This window comes from Miniopterus natalensis, chromosome 6 (genome assembly GCF_054644295.1).
Source record: "Miniopterus natalensis isolate mMinNat1 chromosome 6, mMinNat1.hap1, whole genome shotgun sequence".
NCBI lineage: Eukaryota > Metazoa > Chordata > Mammalia > Chiroptera > Miniopteridae > Miniopterus > Miniopterus natalensis.
The window spans coordinates 89,176,962-89,196,487 of NC_142086.1; the positions used below are offsets into that span (position 1 = coordinate 89,176,962).

A 19,526-nucleotide genomic window follows, 5' to 3' on the forward strand; every position below is an offset into this window, starting at 1 on the left:
TAAATGGAGATAATCGTTTCTCTTTCTATTCTTTACATACAAATGAAAGACGGTGTTGCCTTTTGTGGGCCCAGGTGATGCCAACCATCTTTCCGGAGAAGAGCACTTTGGGTTTGGGGACCCAGCGTGTGTCTCTTTCCTCATAGTATCATTGCCCTTGCGTTGAGTTACACACACGTGACAGGCACAGCTGGAGACGGGAGGTCACTGTGCGTCCTGAGGGTAGGGGACGACTCACGGATGTACATGAGCTCCAACCACGGCCTTGGTCTCATTTCTTTTGCCCAGTTCAGCTGACCAGCCATGGAAATGGGGAGTTATTAGCATGTGTGGCCTCTGCTAGGACGGGGGGGGGGGGGTGCTGGGCACTCGCCTTGGTGACTTGGGTTTCTTGTCCTAGCACTGTGACCGGCACGCAAGCCCGGTGACCTCGGACAGGTGATTTCAGTTCTGTGGGCTACAGTTACTCCACCTGCCACGTGAGCTGGCCAGTCTCAGTAATCTCCAAGGGCCCACCCCGGTTTGATGGGTTTTTTGGAGCAAGATTTATTTAAAATATCTGAAATCTATACGTCCACCTATATAAGGCGGGACCATAGGAAACTGCCAATATTTTAAACCTACATAAATGGCAGTTTCACATGGTTGCCTTCACATTTCTAAAGTACACACCTACTGTGGGATTCGCCCTGGGAGAGGGATAGTCCGTATTCCAGACGAGGCCAGTGTCTCTCAGTTACAGGTTGTTCCGGGTGTCAGAAATGTAAACCTGTCTGCACGCTTTCACACGCCCGTCAGTGAACTTGGGGCGTCCACCTCGGAACTGACTTTTTCAGCCTGGCCGGGGGCCAGCACTTAGGACTCCATGCCCGAGGCCCTTTCCACTGTGGCTGAGTCTTATAAATAAGCGCCTCCTGACCCGCTGAGCCACAGAGCGTGCCCGTCAGGAGCTGAACAAATGCTGGGCAGTGCTGGCTCCACAGGTCGGGGATCGCTGCCACCCCCACCCCCAAACAGCCCAGAGACCCTGTGCATTGGGCACGGGAGGGATTCTGTTGCAGAGATTCTTGGATGGGCTTTGGGGGGCCCAGGAGTCCCCCGAAACTGGAGAGCTTTGTATGTGCATATGTACACTGTTCAGGGGGAAAATGAAATGAAATGGTTTTATTTTTCAAGGGATCTGTGAACCCTTCCCCCACTAGTAAGTTAAGAATCGCTGTTGTAGGGGCTTCCAGTTGAATTCCAGGGTACATGGGAGAGGAACGTTAGTTCTTTCACCAAACTCACCGAAACGGTCTGCGAAGGTCAAAGGTCAGTGAGGCCACCCCTGCCCTCCAGCAGCCCCAGCTGTCCTATGATTTGATTCCAAAGACTTGCTCTCTCCGTTGCACACGGAGGGGGTAATCCCCAGGTCACAGAGGGGTGTCCGGTGTCACATGGATGGGCACACACTCAATGAGCAACAAGCAAATAAACAGCCACAGCAGCTCACAGCAGCACAGAAAAGGGGCCCCAGCCCAGCCTTGGAAGTTGGGGAAGAGCTTGTGGGCGAAGTGTGCCCCGGCTTGGGTTTCTGAGATGACAGGAGTGTGCTGCCACTTGTGTGTGTGTCAGGAGACACTCAGATCCTTTGTCCTGCAGCAACTGTATCTCTTTCTTGCTTCTTGCATGTGCCCCGACCGGGGATTAAACCCACAACCTGAGTATGTGCCCTGACTGGGAACTGAACCTGCCACCTTCTGGTGCACATGCGACGCTCCGACCAACTGAGCCACCCAGCCGGGGCTATTCACTTATATAAAATGGAATCATACTATGTACAGTGTTATGTCCCCCATTAAACTATCAGATTATCACGCATGCAAAAAACGCATATACAAAGTTTAAGGCGTCATTAAATGGGCGCTCAGTCACTCACCAGCCAGGTTAAGAGGGACACTATCGCACTCCCCCTTGCACACCCCTCCCCATCACATTTTTAACCTGTCCATCCACCTTGCCAGTGACTCTGCGCGGGAGGGAAGCATGGCCACTCTGTCCAACCTGACGCAGACCCTGGAAGATGCCTTCAGGAGGATTTTCATCACCTACATGGACACCTGGCGCAGGAACACAACCGCCGAGCAAGACGCCCTGCAAGCCAAGGTGGACGCAGAGAACTTCTACTACGTCATCCTGTACCTCATGGTGATGATCGGCATGTTCTCCTTCATCGTGGTGGCCATCCTGGTGAGCACCGTGAAGTCCAAGAGGCAGGAGCACTCCAACGACCCCTACCACCAGTACATCGTGGACGACTGGAAGCAGAAGTACAAGAACCAGATTCTGAATCTGGAAGAAGCCAGGGCCACCATCCATGAGAACCTGGGTGCAGCGGGGTTCAAACTGTCTCCTTGACCAGCGAGCAAGGCAGGGCGCCATCCTCAGATGCCCAAAGATGAGGCCACGCCCGTGCCGTGGAGCAAACCCAAGGTCACTGCTCAGGAGTGACGCCAAGCCTCTCGCTCTTGGTCCAGACTCTTCAGGCAGATCGTGTGGTTGACCCACTGGGGTGGTGACATTTCCATCTCAGTGACTTACGCCTGCCCATCGGCGCAGTTGTGTGTCCTGAAGACCCCTTTTACTTTCCGTGCAATGGGATTGTCACTTTAATCAATGTCCACAGTGGAGATACAGCCAGACTTGAAGGGGAGCCCCTGAAAGTGGCAGGGGGGACAGAAAGATGTATAAAGCACAGGGTTTTCTTTCTCACGAAACGTGATTTTGCATGTGGCTAATTCAATTTACAAATAGGATGTATTATTACCCAGATGCTGGGGTTCAAAACCTGTCACTTGCTCCCTGGCTGACACAGGAGCAGTCGCCAGTGAGCTCGTGACCGCAGGGTCTGCCGTGAAGGTGAGCAGGGCCGCGGGTTAGCTGCGCCCATTTTTCCCGGCACTGAGCTTACTTGCAAGTCTGAAGAGGACCAGCATTTCACAGCGCAGCCAGCCCCCGCCGGGGAAGCGCGATCTTTAAGGACCACCCAGGGCAAAGATGTTTTTAAGTGAATCTGTAAAGTTCTGCAGAAAATTCACTTTTAAAAAATTCTTGTTATTGTGGGGAAAAAAAACAATAAAAGGCATGTCACTGCTCGGTAAACAACTTGCTTTCACACGACTTTATTTTCTTCTCTTTACAATTATGTTTGGAGAGAAAAGGCACTGAGCACGTCTGCACTGCGGGCACCTGCTGCGCCTGCGCCCGGGGTCGGCGCGCTCGGGCCGCGGAGGTGGCGCCCCCGTCAGGCCGGCGGCTTCCCTCCCCCGGGCCACGGGCGGTGATGCCACCCCAGCCGGGGCACACACTCAGCAGGGGCTCAGGGGGGGAGCATGGGGCTCCCCGTGTCACAAGGTCACCAAAGGGGCAGAGCCGGCGCGGGGACGGGCTGAACCCGCTGACCCAGACCATCGCTCGGCTGGAGGCCCGGTGGCCCGTTCGCTGTCCCTGTCGCCTCAAGGGCACACCGCGGGGCCCCTCCCACGGCGACTTCCACGGGCCCTGGTTCCCGCGCGTCCCCGTCACCTCCCCCGGGGCGCGCAGGTCCCCGCCCGCCCGCCTGGGCTAAGCGGTCACTCCTGCTCGAAGTATCTGGCCCCTGGTCACTGCGGCCGCTGCCCAGGCTGACCCCTCACCGCCTGGGCTCCCCGACGACCTTTTCTTCCCTGCTGACCAAGGCGACACCCGTGACTGGGCGCCAGGTGGAGTAGCCGGCCCAGGAGGAGGGCGGGCGACGCGGGGTTAACGGGCGCAAAACGGGCCCGTGCCTGCGCCCCTCCCCGCTCCCCGACGCCTGGGCCCCGCCAACAATCCCCGGCGGCGCCGTGGGGCTCGGGGCCGCGCGGGTCACCCGGGGGCCCCGGACGAGCCGGCCGGACCTCCTGGCGCGGGGGTGCCGGCGCCCGAGGGTGGGGCCCTGAGTCCGCCGCAGAGGCCCTGCCCAGGCCGGCTCCCGGGGCGCACCGGCCGCCGGCTCCAGCCCCGCGCGCCCGCCCCGCAGCCGCCCCCTCCGCCTCCCACGCGCGGGGAGCCGCGCCCAGCCCCGGGCAGCCGCGCGCGTGGTCAGCGGGCACCAACGACCCTGCCAACGGCTGGGGCCCCGCGGGCCTGCGGCGCGGCTGCAGCGAGGGGCCCCGGGGGAGGCGGCCCCGCCGAGGGCACAGGGGCCCCGCGCTGCCCGCGCGCCGCCCGCCCTGCAGGCCGCCCGGGCCCACTGCGCAGGCGCGAGGCACGGCGAGCCCGGGAGGCCGGTGTCGACCCACTGCGCCTGCGCCGAGCGGAGCGCGCCGGAAGGCCTCCCGGGCCCACTGCGCAGGCGCGAGCGGTGCGTGTCGGGAGAGTAGTTCCGCGCAGCATCCTGGGAGCCTGGTTCGCCTGCCCGCGGGAGCCGCAGCCTCCTCCGCCTCAACCGTAAGTGGATGGCTTCTGAGGGCTCTTTGGGGCCCTACGCTCGCGCGCGCTCCCCGGGATGCCCGCCAGTCGGCTCCCGGCCGCGCGGCGCCGGCCCCGGGGTGGGGGCGGAGGGCGAGGCCCCGCGGCCTCCGGGCGCGTTGTGGGCTGGGGCGCGGCCGGGGGGCGGGAGTCGGCGCTGGGCGGCTGTCGGTCCCCAGGGCCCGGGGCAGCGACCGCGCTGGACGCGCCGCTGTGCGCGGGCGGGGAGGCGGGGCCGCCCTTGGTCTCACCCGCGGGTGCACCGGGGAGGCCCCTGGCCGGCCGCAGAGGAGCTGGCACCGCGCGCTCTGCCCAGGGACTCCCGGCCGACGCGGGAGTGGGCCCCAGAGGCCGGCCAAGTGAGGCCAGGGCTCCCCGGGACCCCCCGGCCCCCCACCTGATGCAGGGTGAAGGGCTGGGGTGAGAAGGGTCGAGAGCAGTTGGGAGGGTGAGACTGAGGACGCAGCTAGTCAGCGGCGGGCGGGGGCGGTCCCCCGGCGCGGGGCGCGGGGCGCGGGGCCGGCCAGGCGCGTGGTGATGCTGCCGCACCGGCCTAGCCAGCCGGGGGTAGCTTTTCTGCTTTTCGAGAAATCTGGCAAAGGAAAAAGTCGGGATGTTTTTGCAGTGAAGGAAATAGAACTTTTTCTATTTAAGCCATTATTATTTATTATTATTATTATTATTATTATTTGAGCTTTAAGCTAAGACTGAGTAGTTCCAGGGGAAGTTTAGAATTTCCTGCATTACTTAGACTGGTTTTATGGCTCAGAATTGCCCCCTTCCTGTCGGCGTTTGCAGTTCCCCCCGCAGACACCAGCTGCGTCCTATTTCCATGTTGCAGCAGGTGTGTGCGTGGCGCCCGAGCAGACAGCCGGTGGGTATTTTTAGCGCGCTCAGTTTTCTTTTGCCGAAGTCCTGCGGAGGTCTGCAGGCTGGCAGGGCCGAGCCTGTCCCTAAGGGAGGCGCCAGTCCCTCTGACGCCGAGGCAGCGGTGACAGCGAGCTGCAGTGATCTGCCCCCTCCTCCCACCTCACCGCGCCCCTTCCGCTGTTTGCAGGTTGGCTTTAAATATTTCTGTCCTAAAAAACTTGAATTGTACCAGTCGAGGTATGAAGTCGAGGCAGTCGAGCCAGTATAACTGTACAGTCCGATTCCGTGGTACCGGAGAGAATGGTGGCTTACGAATTCCAGAGTTGCGGAATTTTTCCTTGGATTCTGGTTTTAAAAATGAGGACGCTTTTGGTTCAAAGAGGTTAATGACTTGCCCCAGACCACATGCCCTTCCATTGGTGCCACCCGGAATAAGTAGAGCCCAGCTGTCAGCTCCCCTGGCCCTCTGGTGGTGCTTTATACCGTGCCCGCTGTCTTGCAGTGACTGCATTTTCCCCCCCGGATGCCTCTTGTTCGTGTTCTTCCGCTCAGCGTGTCCGTTAGTGGGAGGAGAGGCGTTTATCATAACCATGGCGGTTGACGCTTACTTAGTACTTTCCACGGGCTGAACATGGTGCTTAGTGTTCATAATCCCGTCTCCAGGGAGAATTTGCAGGTGAGGGAGTGAAGCTTAAGAGAGGCCAAGTGACTGTCCAAGGTCATACCACTAGTAAACGTGGTACCACAGGTCCTCCAAAAACGTCCTTTTGTTCGCTGTTGTTTCATTATTACATTGATGGGATGTTGTAGGGACTTAACTCTTGTTTATATTAATTAGTCTCTTGTAAAGTTGGTTTCATTTTATGTTGTTTCCCTTAAAGTCACAGAACCAATTGACAATGTTACGTGAGGACTTGCTCTGCATGTTTGCCAGAGGGCCAGACCACGGTGTTCTTTTTAGTTTACTTTTTGCCACTAATGTTTCGGACCCATCTGTTGTCCTTGACCTTGGGAATCATCTTCCATAGGTTCATTAGGTACGTAGTGAGGACAGCCAGACTCACCTACTGTATTTGTACACAACTTAATTAAAGGAGTTGTACACACCCTTAAACATTTTATTTTAATTTACAACATGGCTAATCCCTGGGATTACTGGAGATTACTCAAAGTGGAAATTCTAGCAACAGGTTATAACATGTTAGGAAAGTACTTCAGCGCAGATCAGAATCTGCTGCTACTTAAAGAGAAATAGGCCGTTTACACTGGAAGGTCATGAGCACCTTCAGTCACCGTCATTGCATTTAAACAGAGTATGGTGTAAATTCCTATTAGCTATCTGACTTTGAAAGTCATGGAGAAAACTTGGCTGTCTTGTGCCCACTCCCAGCTTGTTATCAAGATACTGTGACCTTGAACAGATGACGTATGAACTTTAAAAAATTTTATTGGTTTTTAAGACAAGAGGAAGGGAGAGAGAAACTTCAATTTGCTGCCTCCTGCACACGCCCCACCAAGGATGGAGCCCCTCAACTCGGGCATGTGCCCTGACCAGGAATCAAACTGGCAACCCTTCAGACCAGGGCCGGGGATCAAGCCTGCAACCCAGATAGGTGCCCTTGACTGGGAATGGAACCCAAGACTCTTTGGTCTGTGGGCCAACACTCTTAACCATTGAACCACACTCCCAAGGCTATAAGTGAAAGTTTTTATAAAACATCTTCCCTAAACTTCATCTTATTATCTTCATTCTAAAGGCCTGTGAAACTTTCTGCTGCTTCTCTTAATTTTAATTGTAAGTCTATTTAAAGAAAAGCATCCCTGTGATTTTTGAGTGCAGAGCTCTCTGCCTGCATCAGGAGAAGACTGTGGAGTCGGAGGGCTCAAATCCCAGTTCCCCGCTGTGTGACACTGGACATGTTACCTAAACTCTGTGTTTCCCAGTGTCTGAAGTGGAGACAGTGATTTAGTGCATCTATGCCCTGCAGCCTGGGTATCTAAGGCCCTGCAGCCTGGCTCAAACTGCAGAGTGAAGCTGTTAGTCTTCACATTTCAGAAACAGTAGGGGTCCTGAGCCCATCAGTTGACACCCCTTTTCTTCATTTGCAGATGGGACCAAGGTCCCAAGAGGGACGTCACCAGAGGGTGTAGTTTTTTCACTCAGAGATCAAGTCTCCTGACTCTTGGGGTGTGTGTCACAGTCTCCCAAATAGTGACAAACGAGGCCTCAGAGCAACTCCTAGGCTCCGGCTGTGTCCCTGCCTCGCCAAATCCTGCCTCGCCTTCCCTGGGTCTCCCTCACTTTTAGAGGAAATTCTTGATAGAAATTGCTTTCTTAGGACAACTTTCCCCTATTGTTTACTCCTTTCCCTCCAGATATTTTTTAAAAACCTAGGTTTGCTTAGTTAACCCTCAGGGGACCTGAGAAACAGTCACTCATCCACAAAGCAGCTCTTGATCCAGGCGGAAGGTGGGTAGAGGAACTGATTTGGACCTGGGCTCTCATGTCCTCAGGTGACTGGAACAAGAACATATGTCCCCTTCAGAGCAGCTTTCCACCTCTGCTTGGGGCTGTGCTTCCATCCTGGCAAAGGTCAGCAGAGGTCTCTCTGAGCAACAGGAGCCACGCCTGTCTCTGCTTTGACCCAGGCGGTCTGCTCCCCACCATGCTCTGTGTCACCTTACTGAGGACGCTCAAGCCCCTCTCAACATAGCTTGTTCTTTGCTGCTCGTGTGCCCTCTCCATCAGAGAAGCCTTCCTGAGGTGGTCTGCTCCAGAAAACCCCACCAACCTGTTTCCTGTCTTCCACTGTAGACCAGCAAGCCTGACCGTCCAGCTGCTGCTGCTCATGTGCTGGTCCAGGATCTGCATTGACCGGGAGTGACTCATAGTCGGTCCAGCATGAACTGGAAGGTGACCATAGTTTTAAACATTGATGGCTCGGGTTTTCTCTCCTGATTGTAAAAATTCAGAATAAAAAAAAGTAGATTCAAGCAGAAATCATCATAATAGTTATATTTTACTTTAAATTACAACATGCAAATGTGCACTGAGTACCCAGACTTGGGAGGAAGGCGAGGCCTTCTCTCCAAGGGCAGGCACCCAGCGAGGTCAGGTCTGCCCTACTTGTCTTGCAAAACCCATGCCTATATAGCCACCTACAGTGTCACATTTTGGTTTTTTTAAAAGTGGATTACCATCTTACAGAGCAGCCTGTATACAAAATCTTTCCAGATTTCTATGCCCTTCCTTAATCTTCACGTGTTGCCAACAAGTGTGTGTCTTTTCTAACTCAAACTTGCACATGCATTGAAAGCATCCATGTGGTTTCCATGGGCACAGTCTTCACGTAGTCATGTTTCATGAGTGTCAGGTTTAAAGAAACGATCTGCTGTAACATCAAGTTCAGCAAATCCTGGCTGGGAGTAAACAGGACTGAGCCCAGGGAAACAGCAGATGGGCTGCTGGGAGCAGAGGTTCAAGGGCAGCCAGGGGAGCCTGCTGGCCGACTGTCCCTGGGAGAGGGATGGTCACATCCCGATAAATCCCCAAAGCAGGTGGGGTCAGCTGGAGGTTGGTGACAGGACAGCCACTGAAATAATATGTTACTGTAGATACTTTGAATAGTAGGAAATCAACTAGAAATCACGCATCATCATACCATCCAGAGAGGTACTGCGAAGCTTGGGTGTACTTTTTCATATATGTGTCGTGTGTATTCTCAAACTCCTAAATTGTGTATTTTTTTTTCAATTATTATAAGCATTTTCTTGTTCAAAATATCCCCTAGTTTTTTATTGCAAGAAGGTCTGGAAAGGTCTGGAAGCTGGAGCTCGAAGGGTACAGATCCCTTCCTCCCAGCTCCCCAGGGCACGGGGTTTGGGGGCTGCAGGAAGGTGATGGGGACTGTCCTCCAGGAGGAGCTGGTCACGGTTGAGGAGGCAGAGTGAGGACGCTCTGAGGAGGTTGAAATGTGGGGGCATTTGCTTAGCATGTGTGGGTTCCAGAGCTTGGAGACAATAGACCACTTGACCACCCAGGCAAATCCCGCTTGTTAAGGAGTCCTTCCTGTGTCCTGAGCTTTTGCCCAGAATTCCCTGATTGCAAGCACTGGGGCTCCCTCGTGTTTAAAAAGCGCCTATCCCTTAGTGTTAGAAAGGAGTGGACTGTCCTTGCGCCCGACTACTCGAGCCCTGGAGATGGAGGAGCGTGGAGCCCTGGTATACCCCGTGGCCTCATCCTGTAGGAAGTCAGTGTCCTTGAGATGCAGGGACCGGGCCTGGTTTAAACGGCTGATGTGGCTCCCGTCCGCCCAGCAACGTTGTACTCATCACCTCCTGAGGTTTGCACGTTTTGAGAGTTAACACGAGGAATTTGCTAGAAGTCAAAGGAAGAGATTTACCCAACTGAAGCTCAGTGCCTGAGAGGCAGGAAGGGCCCTGAACCCTTCGCATTAGGCTTCAGAGTGCCCTTGACCCCAGCTGCCTCCGCTCTGCCCTCTCACCCGAAACTTCTCCTGCCACCTCCTGTCTGGACCCTTAAGAAGAGAGTAAACACGAAACTACTTCCCCAGCCTGCCTATGGTGTTTCCGTGTCAGTGGGTTTCCTGGCTCTGCCTGCAATCTGCCTGTTGTACTTGCTTGGGCAGTTGCGTGGTCAGCTCCTGGGAACTGTGGCTGTGATGTAGGTGTGGCAGGACCGCAGAGTTTGAGAACTGGAGGAGGGTGACTTCTTCCAGCGTCAGTCAGTGCTCAGCCTAGAAAGTCCTTGGGATGCACCAAGAGGCTTATTTATGGCAACAAACTGGTGATTTTTGCCTCCAAGGAGGTAAAAGAAGGTGACATTTCACATTGTTTTTTTGTAGCTGGTTTATAAGCGTGAGTGGAGCCTCATCTCTAAAATGGGAACCTGCAAGAACTGGAATTAGAGGGCAATTTGGAGGAGATGAGGGAGGTGAGCTGTAGGTCTGGGGGAGATGAGCTCCAGGTCTGAGGGAGGTGAGCTGGAGGTCTGGGGGAGGGAGGACCTGGAAACCAAGTCAGTATTCCAAGCTGCTGTATTCATGTGGATAAAGCTGCTTTTTTGTAAGTTTTCAGTCGTCTACTACTGCCAGAGGGACCTTTCTGGTGGGTCTGCCGTGTTTGTTCTTTACTGTTAAATGGTTTCATGGGTGTAAGCTGCTGTCCACTTAGAGTTCTTACTGTTTCAGTTAAAACAATTCAAATATTTGGTTTCTCCTTTTGATTTCCATTGTATGCCTAGTGCAACTTCCTCAAATACCCATAAGTAACCAGCAGAGTAACTTCAGAGGAAGGCATCTGTTTACTTGCAGTTTAATTGTGAAATTGGTGAGGATTGAGAGCGTCCTGTATGGGACAGTGAAGTGTGCTGTTGACAAGTTCAGGCTCTGGAGCATCGGAACTTGGTCAGACCCTAACCTTTCCAGAATTTACCTTTTCTCAGCCGTGAAGTTAGTACAGTCTCTCTGCCTCCTAGGACATTACCGGATTAGAGGGAAGCACCTGCGTGAGCCTCGCTGTGCTGGCTTGGCGCCTGGCGCGCTCTCTGTGGATTGGTAACCGAGTGCTGCACTTTCTAACTGTGAAATCCACATCGAGGTCTGAGTCATAAAAAATGTGAATGAAGTTATGGGAACATATATGTACATGATTTGTGATGTTATCCCAGTTCATTGGAGATCAGGAACCAGTGGAGGGAGACTAGGGTGGGTCAGCATGATCCGTTCCTGCTCTGGCCCCATCATGAGTTAGACCCGTCACGTGCATGGGCCTCTAAGCCTCATGAGCTTCACTGTCCTTTGTTTGTAGAATGGGGGGTAGACAGAGTCGCCTCTAAAATCCATCCAGCCCCCCAGGCCTGTGAGCATACTGGACATTTAGAACAGCTTCTTTCTCTCCAAGGTTCTCGATCATGTGCCCCTGCTGCTATATATCTTGGCAGCAAAGACATTAATTCTCTGCCTGGCATTTGCCGGAGTCAAAATATACCAGAGGAAGAGATTAGAAGCAAGACAACAACAGCTAGAAGCTGAAAAGAAGAAGCGGTCACAGAAGAAAGACAGCTAAAGGGAAGCCAGAGGTACGGAGACTTGGCAAGTATGAGATGCGCAGGGGTTTGGGCGGGCAGCCAGTCAAACGCCCGATGGTTCAGGGAAACCCAGGTCCCTCGGGTCTGAGGCTGGGTGAGGTCATAAGGCCCCATCATCAGAGAGCTTTGTGAGGCGGGGTCCACATTCCCGACCCTCACACCCTGTCTGCTGATGAGCCAGGAGCACGTGGATATTCCATGCCAAGCCTGTGTGGCTCCCTCATCGAGAGCAGGGAGCTTGATGGGTGTGGGTCACAGGACTCAAGAATTTCATGAAAGCACAGACCTCCTCGGAGAAGCACACATATTAGAAACACCTACAGTTGTGCATAAAATTGCGGAGGAGGTGGGGTCACAGGCCATTTGAAACCCTGCCTGTAGCTGAGACTCAGAGAGCCTGCTCTTTTCAGGATAAAGTCTGGCTTCTAGGTGCAGCATAGGAATCCCTTTCAGGTGTCCTTAACCCTGGTTCCGTTTGCCTCCCCCCCCCCCCCCCGCTGCCACCCCTCCCTCACCACCACCCGTGCTCCGGCAGGCCTTTCTGACCACGGTCCTCAGGGAGCTGCAGGCGCTCGCCAAGCAGAAGCAGTTACTGTCACAGATGCTCGCCTTTTAAAGAGATGTTTCATCCACCAGAACCCAGAGCAGGCGCTCCGTGGGGAGGAGGGAGCCCATCCAAATGAAAAGGTGAGGGGGGCCCTTTCCACAGAAACACTTCAAAACTGAGAAGACAGTGAGGTTTCACCCCAAACACCCCTGCCTCCACGGGGGCCCAGAGGCCAACAGCTGAGCTCAGAGCTGGGGGCTTTTTGATGGAAGGAAAATTGTAATTCTGAAAGTACAGGGGGGGAAAGCCCTTTTCTGGAAACAATAAAAAGAAAGTGCACTCGTGAGCAGACGAGCTCCAGTGTGTGTGCTGAGTCTCCGTAGCTGGATGTGAGCCTTACACTGAGCAAGGAAGATGCTCCAGTTGTTCTATCAGGCGTTTCCTACTTACTGCTGGTTCATCTTGCCTAGATTTGCACTTGACCTCCGAGGACTCCAGCTGAGAAGAGAAGGAATTCTTCACTGCTGAGGGACGTGCCAGAGGTTGAACTCAGCCTGAAGCTTTAACTAAAGTGATGTGAACCATTAGATGCTTTTAAAGAACCCTCATTTTCTCTAGTAAATAAAATACTTTTGTAAAAAGGTGCCTCTGGTCTTTGGGACAGGCCGGTGTGGAATGTGTGTGTCTGTCTCTCACACACCCTGTGCTGGGAGAGCAGGGAGTCTGCAGACCCGCACCCCGAGGAAGGTGCTCCCCCCCATGCCCCCCCCCCCCAGGGCCTGGGTTGCAAAAGTGGCCAGTGCTGTGGGGAGGAGGCCTCTGCTGCTCAACCCACCCCCTGCACCCCCTAACCTGCTGCCCTCCCTATACATTTCCCCTCTCCCTCCTGCCAGGATCTTGGCCCTCTGCCTGTTTTCTCCTCGAAGTCGGTGGGAGGCTGTGGGCTCATGGCGGGGGTTGGGGGTGGCGTGAGCAGGGTCTAACTGCAGCCATTGTGGACAATAAAATGACTGAGGAGGGAACCGAGTCTGGGATAGGAATAAAAATGGGTCCCTAGTTCTTGACCATGGGTCCAGCACAGCTCTCAACTGCCACTTTGTGGGGGTGAGGTGGGGTTCCTTTTATTTTGTTTAAAGTTCTGTGGTTAGGTCTCCACTCCTCACAGCCTGATGACCTAGTGCCCCCTCCTTGTGTCAGCTGTAAAGTGAGCTCAGCACTCACTGCCCTGCCTGTGTGCGAGGGGCTTGTCTGCCTGAATGAGGTCACATATGTAAAAGTGGTCATGTCTGTAAAACAATGAAATGGAGAGTACATGCCTGGATGGGCAGGAGCCCGTCAGGCCAGGCCTGGCTCTGTCCACCCAGCTAAGCCTGGACCTTCTCAGGGGGTAGGGCATCTGGGCTCGCTCCAGGGCAGCACGGCCCTCACTTCATCTGTGGGAGGGGGTGGGGATGTCCTCATTGGTGACGGTGAGGGCCAGAGGACAGGTGTCCGTCAGCCACCCTCAGGAGAACAGCCACCCACAGCATGAGGTCTGTCCGGGGGACTTGTCCACACATGCAGGGACCCTGTCATAGTCACCCACCATTTATTTCACACAGCACGCAGCTACTCCCCAAGAGACTCGGGCTGTGCTCACCACCCTCCGTGCCCACCCACCGGAGATTAACTCTCACTACCGAGGGTCTCAAAGGCCCAGAACTAGGTTTCCTTTGATCAGAGTATTGTCAGAGGTGTCTGCCCTTGCCTGGTGGTGGAGGATTTCCCTCGAAGAGAGAGGAAGTAATGAGGTCAGCGTCAGGTAAACGTGGGCCACCTCGCCCAGCCCAGACTCTGTGGCAGGAGCACCCCGCTGAGGCGCGGGCACTGCGGGGTGGTGGGAGCCAAGCGTTTCAAGGCCCTCAACCCTCGCTCACTAGTAGCTCACTGGGCCTCAGGGAAGCAAAGTAACATGTTCAAAAGTCTCATAGCTAATAAGCTGGAAACTTGAGATTCCACCTCAGCCTCTTGGATCCCTGGGGCCCAGAGCACCTTCCGGTGCTTTCTGCCGGAAGTCGCCGTGCTGGGTGCACAGGTGTGAGACATGTCACTAAACACTGAACCTGCTCCTCCCGGTCCTCCGCTTACAGGGACAGTCTCCTTCCCCTGCCTGCCTTTCTCACGGTTAGACAGGCTGCAGAGGGGTAGAACCCTAAGCTCATGGTACTAGGTAGTTTTGCTTTTCAAACAAAAACAGCTCTGCTGCTTTATGTTCACCTGATAACCCAAAATCCTCTCACATACGCGCTGTAAAACCGCGGCTTTGAGTCTCCCACTTCCTGCTCAGCTTGTGTTGACATATTGTGGCAGCGTCTAGTTGGAGGTGGCGTTTCGCCAGCTGTCTGGTTTGATGTCAGAGGTGAGCCTGATGCCGTGTGAATTGTGGGGCGAAAAAGAAAATGGCTCCAAGCAGGGGGGGGCAGGGGGCAGGAGGGCCTTGGAACCTGATTGTCGAGGAACTTCTCGGTGTTTGTTCCTCATCTGTAAAATGGGGCAGTGACAGACCCTGCCCGGTGGGGGTGTCCGGAGGGTTAAACAAACTGCCCCTGCCCAGCTGGAGTGGCTCGGTTGGTTGAGCACCGTCCTGTGCACCAAAAGGTTGCCAGTTCGATTCCAGGTCAGGTCACATCCCTGGGTTTTGGGTTCAGTCCCCAGTTGAGGCACAGAAGGCAGCGACCTGTTTCTCTCACATCTGTGTTTGTTTCTCTGTCCCCCTCTCCCTCTCTAAAATCAATAAAAATATATATTTTTTAAAAAGAATAAACTTTACATTTACTAGGAGGCAGGGCTTTTTCAACAAAAGTGCGAAGCACCACCCACATCCTTAAATGACCCACAGGAGCTGCAGCCCCAGACCTGAATAGGTCCTGATGTACCAGCCCCAGGCACTCAGCTGTCAGAGCTCAGGACGCAAGTGAGAATCTAGGGGCCTCCTGTCAGGGTGGTTGGGGTAAGAGATGGACTAGGTAAGTGGGTTCTGCAGACTCCCCATCTCTCCATCCCTTCACCCGCCAAGTCCCACGTGAACCAGTCACTGTCATAGTTTCCCAGGTTCCTACTGGGCCACCACCTTGCCTTGGAGCACTTGGGTGGGGTGTCACCTCCCTGGATGCTTCTCGGTCACCCTTCGCCCCCTGCAATGGGGAGGAAGGAGCCTGGTCAGCCACCCTCTGGACCCCATCTCCGGCCAGTGGCAAGCTGGCTCCCTTGGATTACTTTGTGAGCTCAAACTGGTTGGCACACTACTTAATTTCAACTTCTCAGGGGTGCACACTTGGTCTTTTTCTTTCTGAGACCTAAATTTTGATCCCACATTCTTTAGCTTGGCTCACCCTCGCTCACCACAAGCTCCTTTGAGCTGAGCCCTCAATGTCGCCTTAACAAGATGGGAGTCAAATCAGGACCCTAATTTACCAAGAAGCTTTAATGAGCCTGGGGCATTTTTCCAGCACTCTTAGGAACCTCCTGCCTCACAGCATCCCTGGGAGGTCGCGGTGCAGTATCTGTAGCTGCCGTGGTCCCAAGCCACACCCTGGGGAGTCGGCTGTCAGGACCGAGTTTGGGATGCAGTCTTGCTGCTGGGAGGCCTCACCCTTAGGAAAACCTCCCCAGGTAGTAGTTTTCCCATCTCCGCACTTTGTTAATCAGCGTCCTCCACTTGCCCAGGTTCAGCCTCTCCAACCCTCTGCTAACCAGGTCACTGAAAAGGATGAGCTGGTAGGAACAGGTGCTGTCGATGGACCGCAGGCAGAGCTCCTTCCTGTTGTTGATGATGAACCACTTCAGGGAAGACCAGGCCAAGTCCAGAGGGTTCAGGGAGTTGTACGGGGAGGGCAGAGAGAGCAGCTCGTGGCCACAGGACTTGGCCACCTCAGGGCAGCAGGCGATGCTCCTTAGGTTAATGACCGAGGATGCGCGGGCCTGGGCCTCGGCCTCGTTGTCCCCCTGGGGCCTGGGGTCCTTGACCACGATGGCGCACTTCCCGTAGGCCCTCTGCACCGCAGCGCAGAGTTCAAGGAAGAGGCCTTCCTCCGGGTGGACGCTGCGCTCATCTTTCAGGAGCACCCGGTATCTCCAAGGCACCCACCCCTGGCTGCCCCCCGCGTGCACCACATACCAAGTCGGACTCTGCATGCAAAGCCCTGCACTAAAATCCTCCCCGGTGACGAGGCTCTCGGGGATCTCTGTTTCCCCCAGAAACACGGTCTTAAACCCATCATACTGCAGTGTTCTCAGGGTTTTCAAATACTGGAGGCACTGCTTCTTCTTGATGCCATCAAACGGACTCCTGATGATGATGTTTCTTAAAAGAGGGCTTGCAAAGTGAGGCATGGCAGCAGCTCCGCATTGAAGAGCTTGCAAGTCTCCATCTGTGGAGTTCTGGCCCGGCGGACTGCTGACGTCACAGAGGGCTTTCTTACTGCTGGGTCATCTCACGGACACTCCGGGCTGATGACGTCACAGAGGGCTTTCTTACTGCTGGGTCATCTCACGGACACTCCGGGCTGATGACGTCACAGAGGGCTTCCTTACTGCTGGGTCATCTCATGGACACACTTTGGATTTGAGAACATTATGGAACATACTCAGAACAGTTCCCTTTAGCTTATATGATCTGGGAATGAGAAATGTCATCCAAATAAAATGTGTCTTTTTTTTTTTAATATATCTTTACTATTTTCAGAGAGAGGAAGGGAGAGGGAGAGAAAGAAACATCAATGATGAGAGTCATTGATCGGCTGCCTCCTGCACGCCCCCTGCTGGGGATCAAGCCTGCAACCCAGGCATGTGCCCTGACTGGGAATCGAACCGTGACCTCCTGGTTTATGGGTTGATGCTCAACCACTGTGTCATGCCTGGCTAGGCTAAAATATGTCTTTGCCGTTGCCTCTGCCATGGGTCTGGGACAGAGCTGGGCAATCATATCCGTTTGCTGGCGCTGCCATAACAGTGTCACAGGCTGCTTGACTTAGACGACAGAAATTCAGTGTTTCAGTCTGGAGGCTGGACGTCCAAGATCAAGATGTTGCCGGGGCTGGTTTACCCTGAGGCCTCTCTCCTTGGCTTGCAGATGGTGCCTCCTCACCATGTCTTCACGTGGTCCTCCATCTGTTGTGAGCACATGTTCCTGCCCTAATGTCCTCTCTTTAGAAGGGCACCAGCCAGGCCTCAGAGGTGACTGGGGTGGAATTCCGGAGCCTAAGAGGAACCAACAGAGATCTCGGACTCAATGCCAAGCCAGCTGCCACCCCTGTAGAGAACATCCAGAGAGGGGCCTGGCCAGCACCTGGACGGTACCAGAATCAGCCTGCTCAGGCCGCAGAGTGGGGCCTGGACTGAAGCAAACCGTCGTGCGAGAGCCTTGAGGAGCCCTTCCCCTTCCCGCCCTGCCCCATGCTGCGTGTTGGCCTCCCCTCCTGGGATGTGGGTTCCCAGGGCCTCAGAGGACTTCTCCTCTCAGCTTCTCCAGTCCCCTCCCACTTCAGAGGCGTGTAGGTGATGGAAGGACCACCAGGGGGCAGTGTGGCTGTGTCTCCATGTGACAAAGGCAACACCTGAATTCCTTCCAGGGTGGGAGATGGAGCCCTGCCAGCCCCGGGGGCACCCCTCCCACCCCTTCCCCACGGCCACCTTTTCTCTCCGACTGACTGCTTGTCTAGAACACGCTTCTGTGCTGCTTTCTTCCCACTGCCCAGGAAACATGTTCTTCAGGGACACTGACATGTTTCATTCATTCAAAGGTGGAAAGTGACAGAAATCTGTTGGACGGTCTTCTACCCGGCACAAAGCAGGCTCGTCATAAAAAGGAATATTCATGAACTAGCTGTACTCCCCCACCACCAATAAAACAAAAGCAGTCACCACATATGTAAGTAGGTGTATGTGTGCTAGTTTGGGTCTTACCCCACAGATCGGTTGTGCGGGAAACGTCACATTTATCCAAGTGATCACACTGGGTTTGAGCATCATTGGGGTTCCTGACCCCACTCCCAAGGCCAGAGCAGTGGCAGGGCCCCAAGACCACCCTTCGCTCTGCCCGTTGTGGGTGCCCATTTCCAATCCTTGTGGCCCCATCCCCTGGGCACTGAACTCTTGCTGGGCTAAGAATGTCAAGGCCAGGATCAAGCCCACCTTGCTGTGCCCAAGTCACTGCCACAGGAGGCCCAGTCACACGCAGGGAAATAAAGGTGTATTTTGGACAAAGACTTACTGGAAACATCATATGAACTTTGGAATCTGATAGACAGCCTTGAGCTTCTCACCAGCTGTGTGACGATGTCCAGGTTTCTTGGCTTCTCTGAGCCTCAGTCCCTAACAGTCCCACCTCATGGGGTGTATGAGGGGATCAGCTCAGCTGGTACACGGCAGAGCTCCTAGCGATTGGTAGTGTTCGTTAAATGTTCATTTTCTCCGCACTGCACCTTTCACGGGCACCTGGTGCCTCCCCAGCTTCCATTGCCCCACCCCTCCCTGTTGGCACCGTGAGTTTGGCGCAGGTGTTCACCTGTCTGCCCTGGAACTCAGGTTCTTCGGGAGGGAGCCACACCACCTCCTGCCTGGGACGTAGGCAGCCCCACAGTAATCTCGGGATTCTTGCTGGGGCTTCAGGTACTCAGTCTCCACGAGGGGACCAGACTTCCTCCCCTGCACCTCTCTCCCCCCTGGGAGCAGAGCTGTCCTCTGTCCTCGTGCACAGAGTCTCAATGACATTTGTTCAGATACATCCAGCCCTACGGGGTCACAGCCTGGGCACCAGCAGGGATTCCACAGATTCGCTTTCTGCTAATTAAACTTCCTAATATACACCAGCCCAGTGGGTTTGCAAGGCGGGGGGTGTGGGATGGAGGCCCCTGCTGGCCTGGAGGGGCGGCAGCTCCCCTCTGCGTGTCGTGCTAGTGGAGACGCGTTTGCGTGGAAGGGCTTGCCTGGGCCTTGGCGCAGGGCAGAGAACACAAGACGATAAAGGTTTCAGACAACCCCGGAGAGTGTGGCTGGGGCAGGCAGCTGGCATCTCCCTGGCAAGTAATCGTCACCGTGAGACCCCAAAGGGCTTTGGTATTGGTGCACACAGAAAGCAACACGGAAATCCGTGTCAGCGAAGCTTAATCTGACATTCCCAGCCCTTACTGGGGACTCATCAGGATCCTGCTGGTCGCTTTCACTTCATTACGGTCCCCGCTGTGTCCTTGTATCGCCAGTGCTGAGGGTGGGTGGCACAGAGCTTTCTCTGCCCCGACCCGATGTGTGTGATCCGTTTTTCAGTTCTGTCCTAACACACTGTCCCGATTACCGATTCTCCGGGCCTGCCTTTCTCAGAGCTCACAGCCTGTGGGAGCCCGTCCCCCAGAGACACGCTGGCGGGGCTGCCACCAAGCCTGGGAGGAGTCTAACTGGGGTTGGGGGATGTCCGCGTGCTACACAGGACGCCTTCCAAAAGCGACCCGCCCAATTCTCTCCTTTTGCAGGTGTTTATTCCCGGCCAGGTGCCCA

At 54.8% G+C, this 19,526-nt stretch overlaps 3 protein-coding genes across 5 annotated transcripts; 2 read left to right on the forward strand and 1 right to left on the reverse strand.

Moving 5' to 3' along the window:
• Positions 1-1,943: 1,943 nt before the first annotated feature.
• On the forward strand, positions 1,944-2,397 carry KCNE2 (potassium voltage-gated channel subfamily E regulatory subunit 2). Its single transcript, XM_087818018.1, has one exon. It carries the CDS (start codon positions 2,026-2,028, stop codon positions 2,395-2,397), a length of 372 nt encoding a protein of 123 aa, XP_087674144.1. The 5' UTR covers positions 1,944-2,025.
• A 1,990-nt stretch (positions 2,398-4,387) lies between these two features.
• SMIM11 (small integral membrane protein 11) lies at positions 4,388-12,637 on the forward strand. Of its 3 annotated transcripts, XR_015714703.1 has the most exons (5): positions 4,388-4,449; positions 8,156-8,254; positions 11,263-11,440; positions 11,985-12,136; positions 12,467-12,637. XR_015714703.1 is itself a non-coding variant. In XM_087818470.1 (3 exons), exons 1-2 carry the CDS (start codon positions 8,243-8,245, stop codon positions 11,425-11,427), a joined length of 177 nt encoding a protein of 58 aa, XP_087674596.1. In that variant the 5' UTR covers positions 4,984-8,242; the 3' UTR covers positions 11,428-11,440; positions 12,467-12,637. The 3 variants fall into 3 exon arrangements, 1 of the variants encoding a protein (XP_087674596.1); XR_015714702.1 differs by lacking the exon at positions 4,388-4,449 and having other exon boundaries at positions 4,984-8,254; XM_087818470.1 differs by lacking the exons at positions 4,388-4,449; positions 11,985-12,136 and having other exon boundaries at positions 4,984-8,254.
• A 2,992-nt stretch (positions 12,638-15,629) lies between these two features.
• C6H21orf140 (chromosome 6 C21orf140 homolog) lies at positions 15,630-16,367 on the reverse strand. Its single transcript, XM_016218295.2, has one exon. It carries the CDS (start codon positions 16,365-16,367, stop codon positions 15,630-15,632), a length of 738 nt encoding a protein of 245 aa, XP_016073781.1.
• Between the last annotated feature and the right edge of the window lie 3,159 nt (positions 16,368-19,526).

Coding starts and splice junctions, on each gene's coding strand:
- KCNE2 (XM_087818018.1), top strand. CDS start 2,026: ATGGCCACTCTGTCCAACCTGACGCAGACCCTGGAAGATGCCTTCAGG.
- C6H21orf140 (XM_016218295.2), bottom strand. CDS start 16,367: ATGCCTCACTTTGCAAGCCCTCTTTTAAGAAACATCATCATCAGGAGT.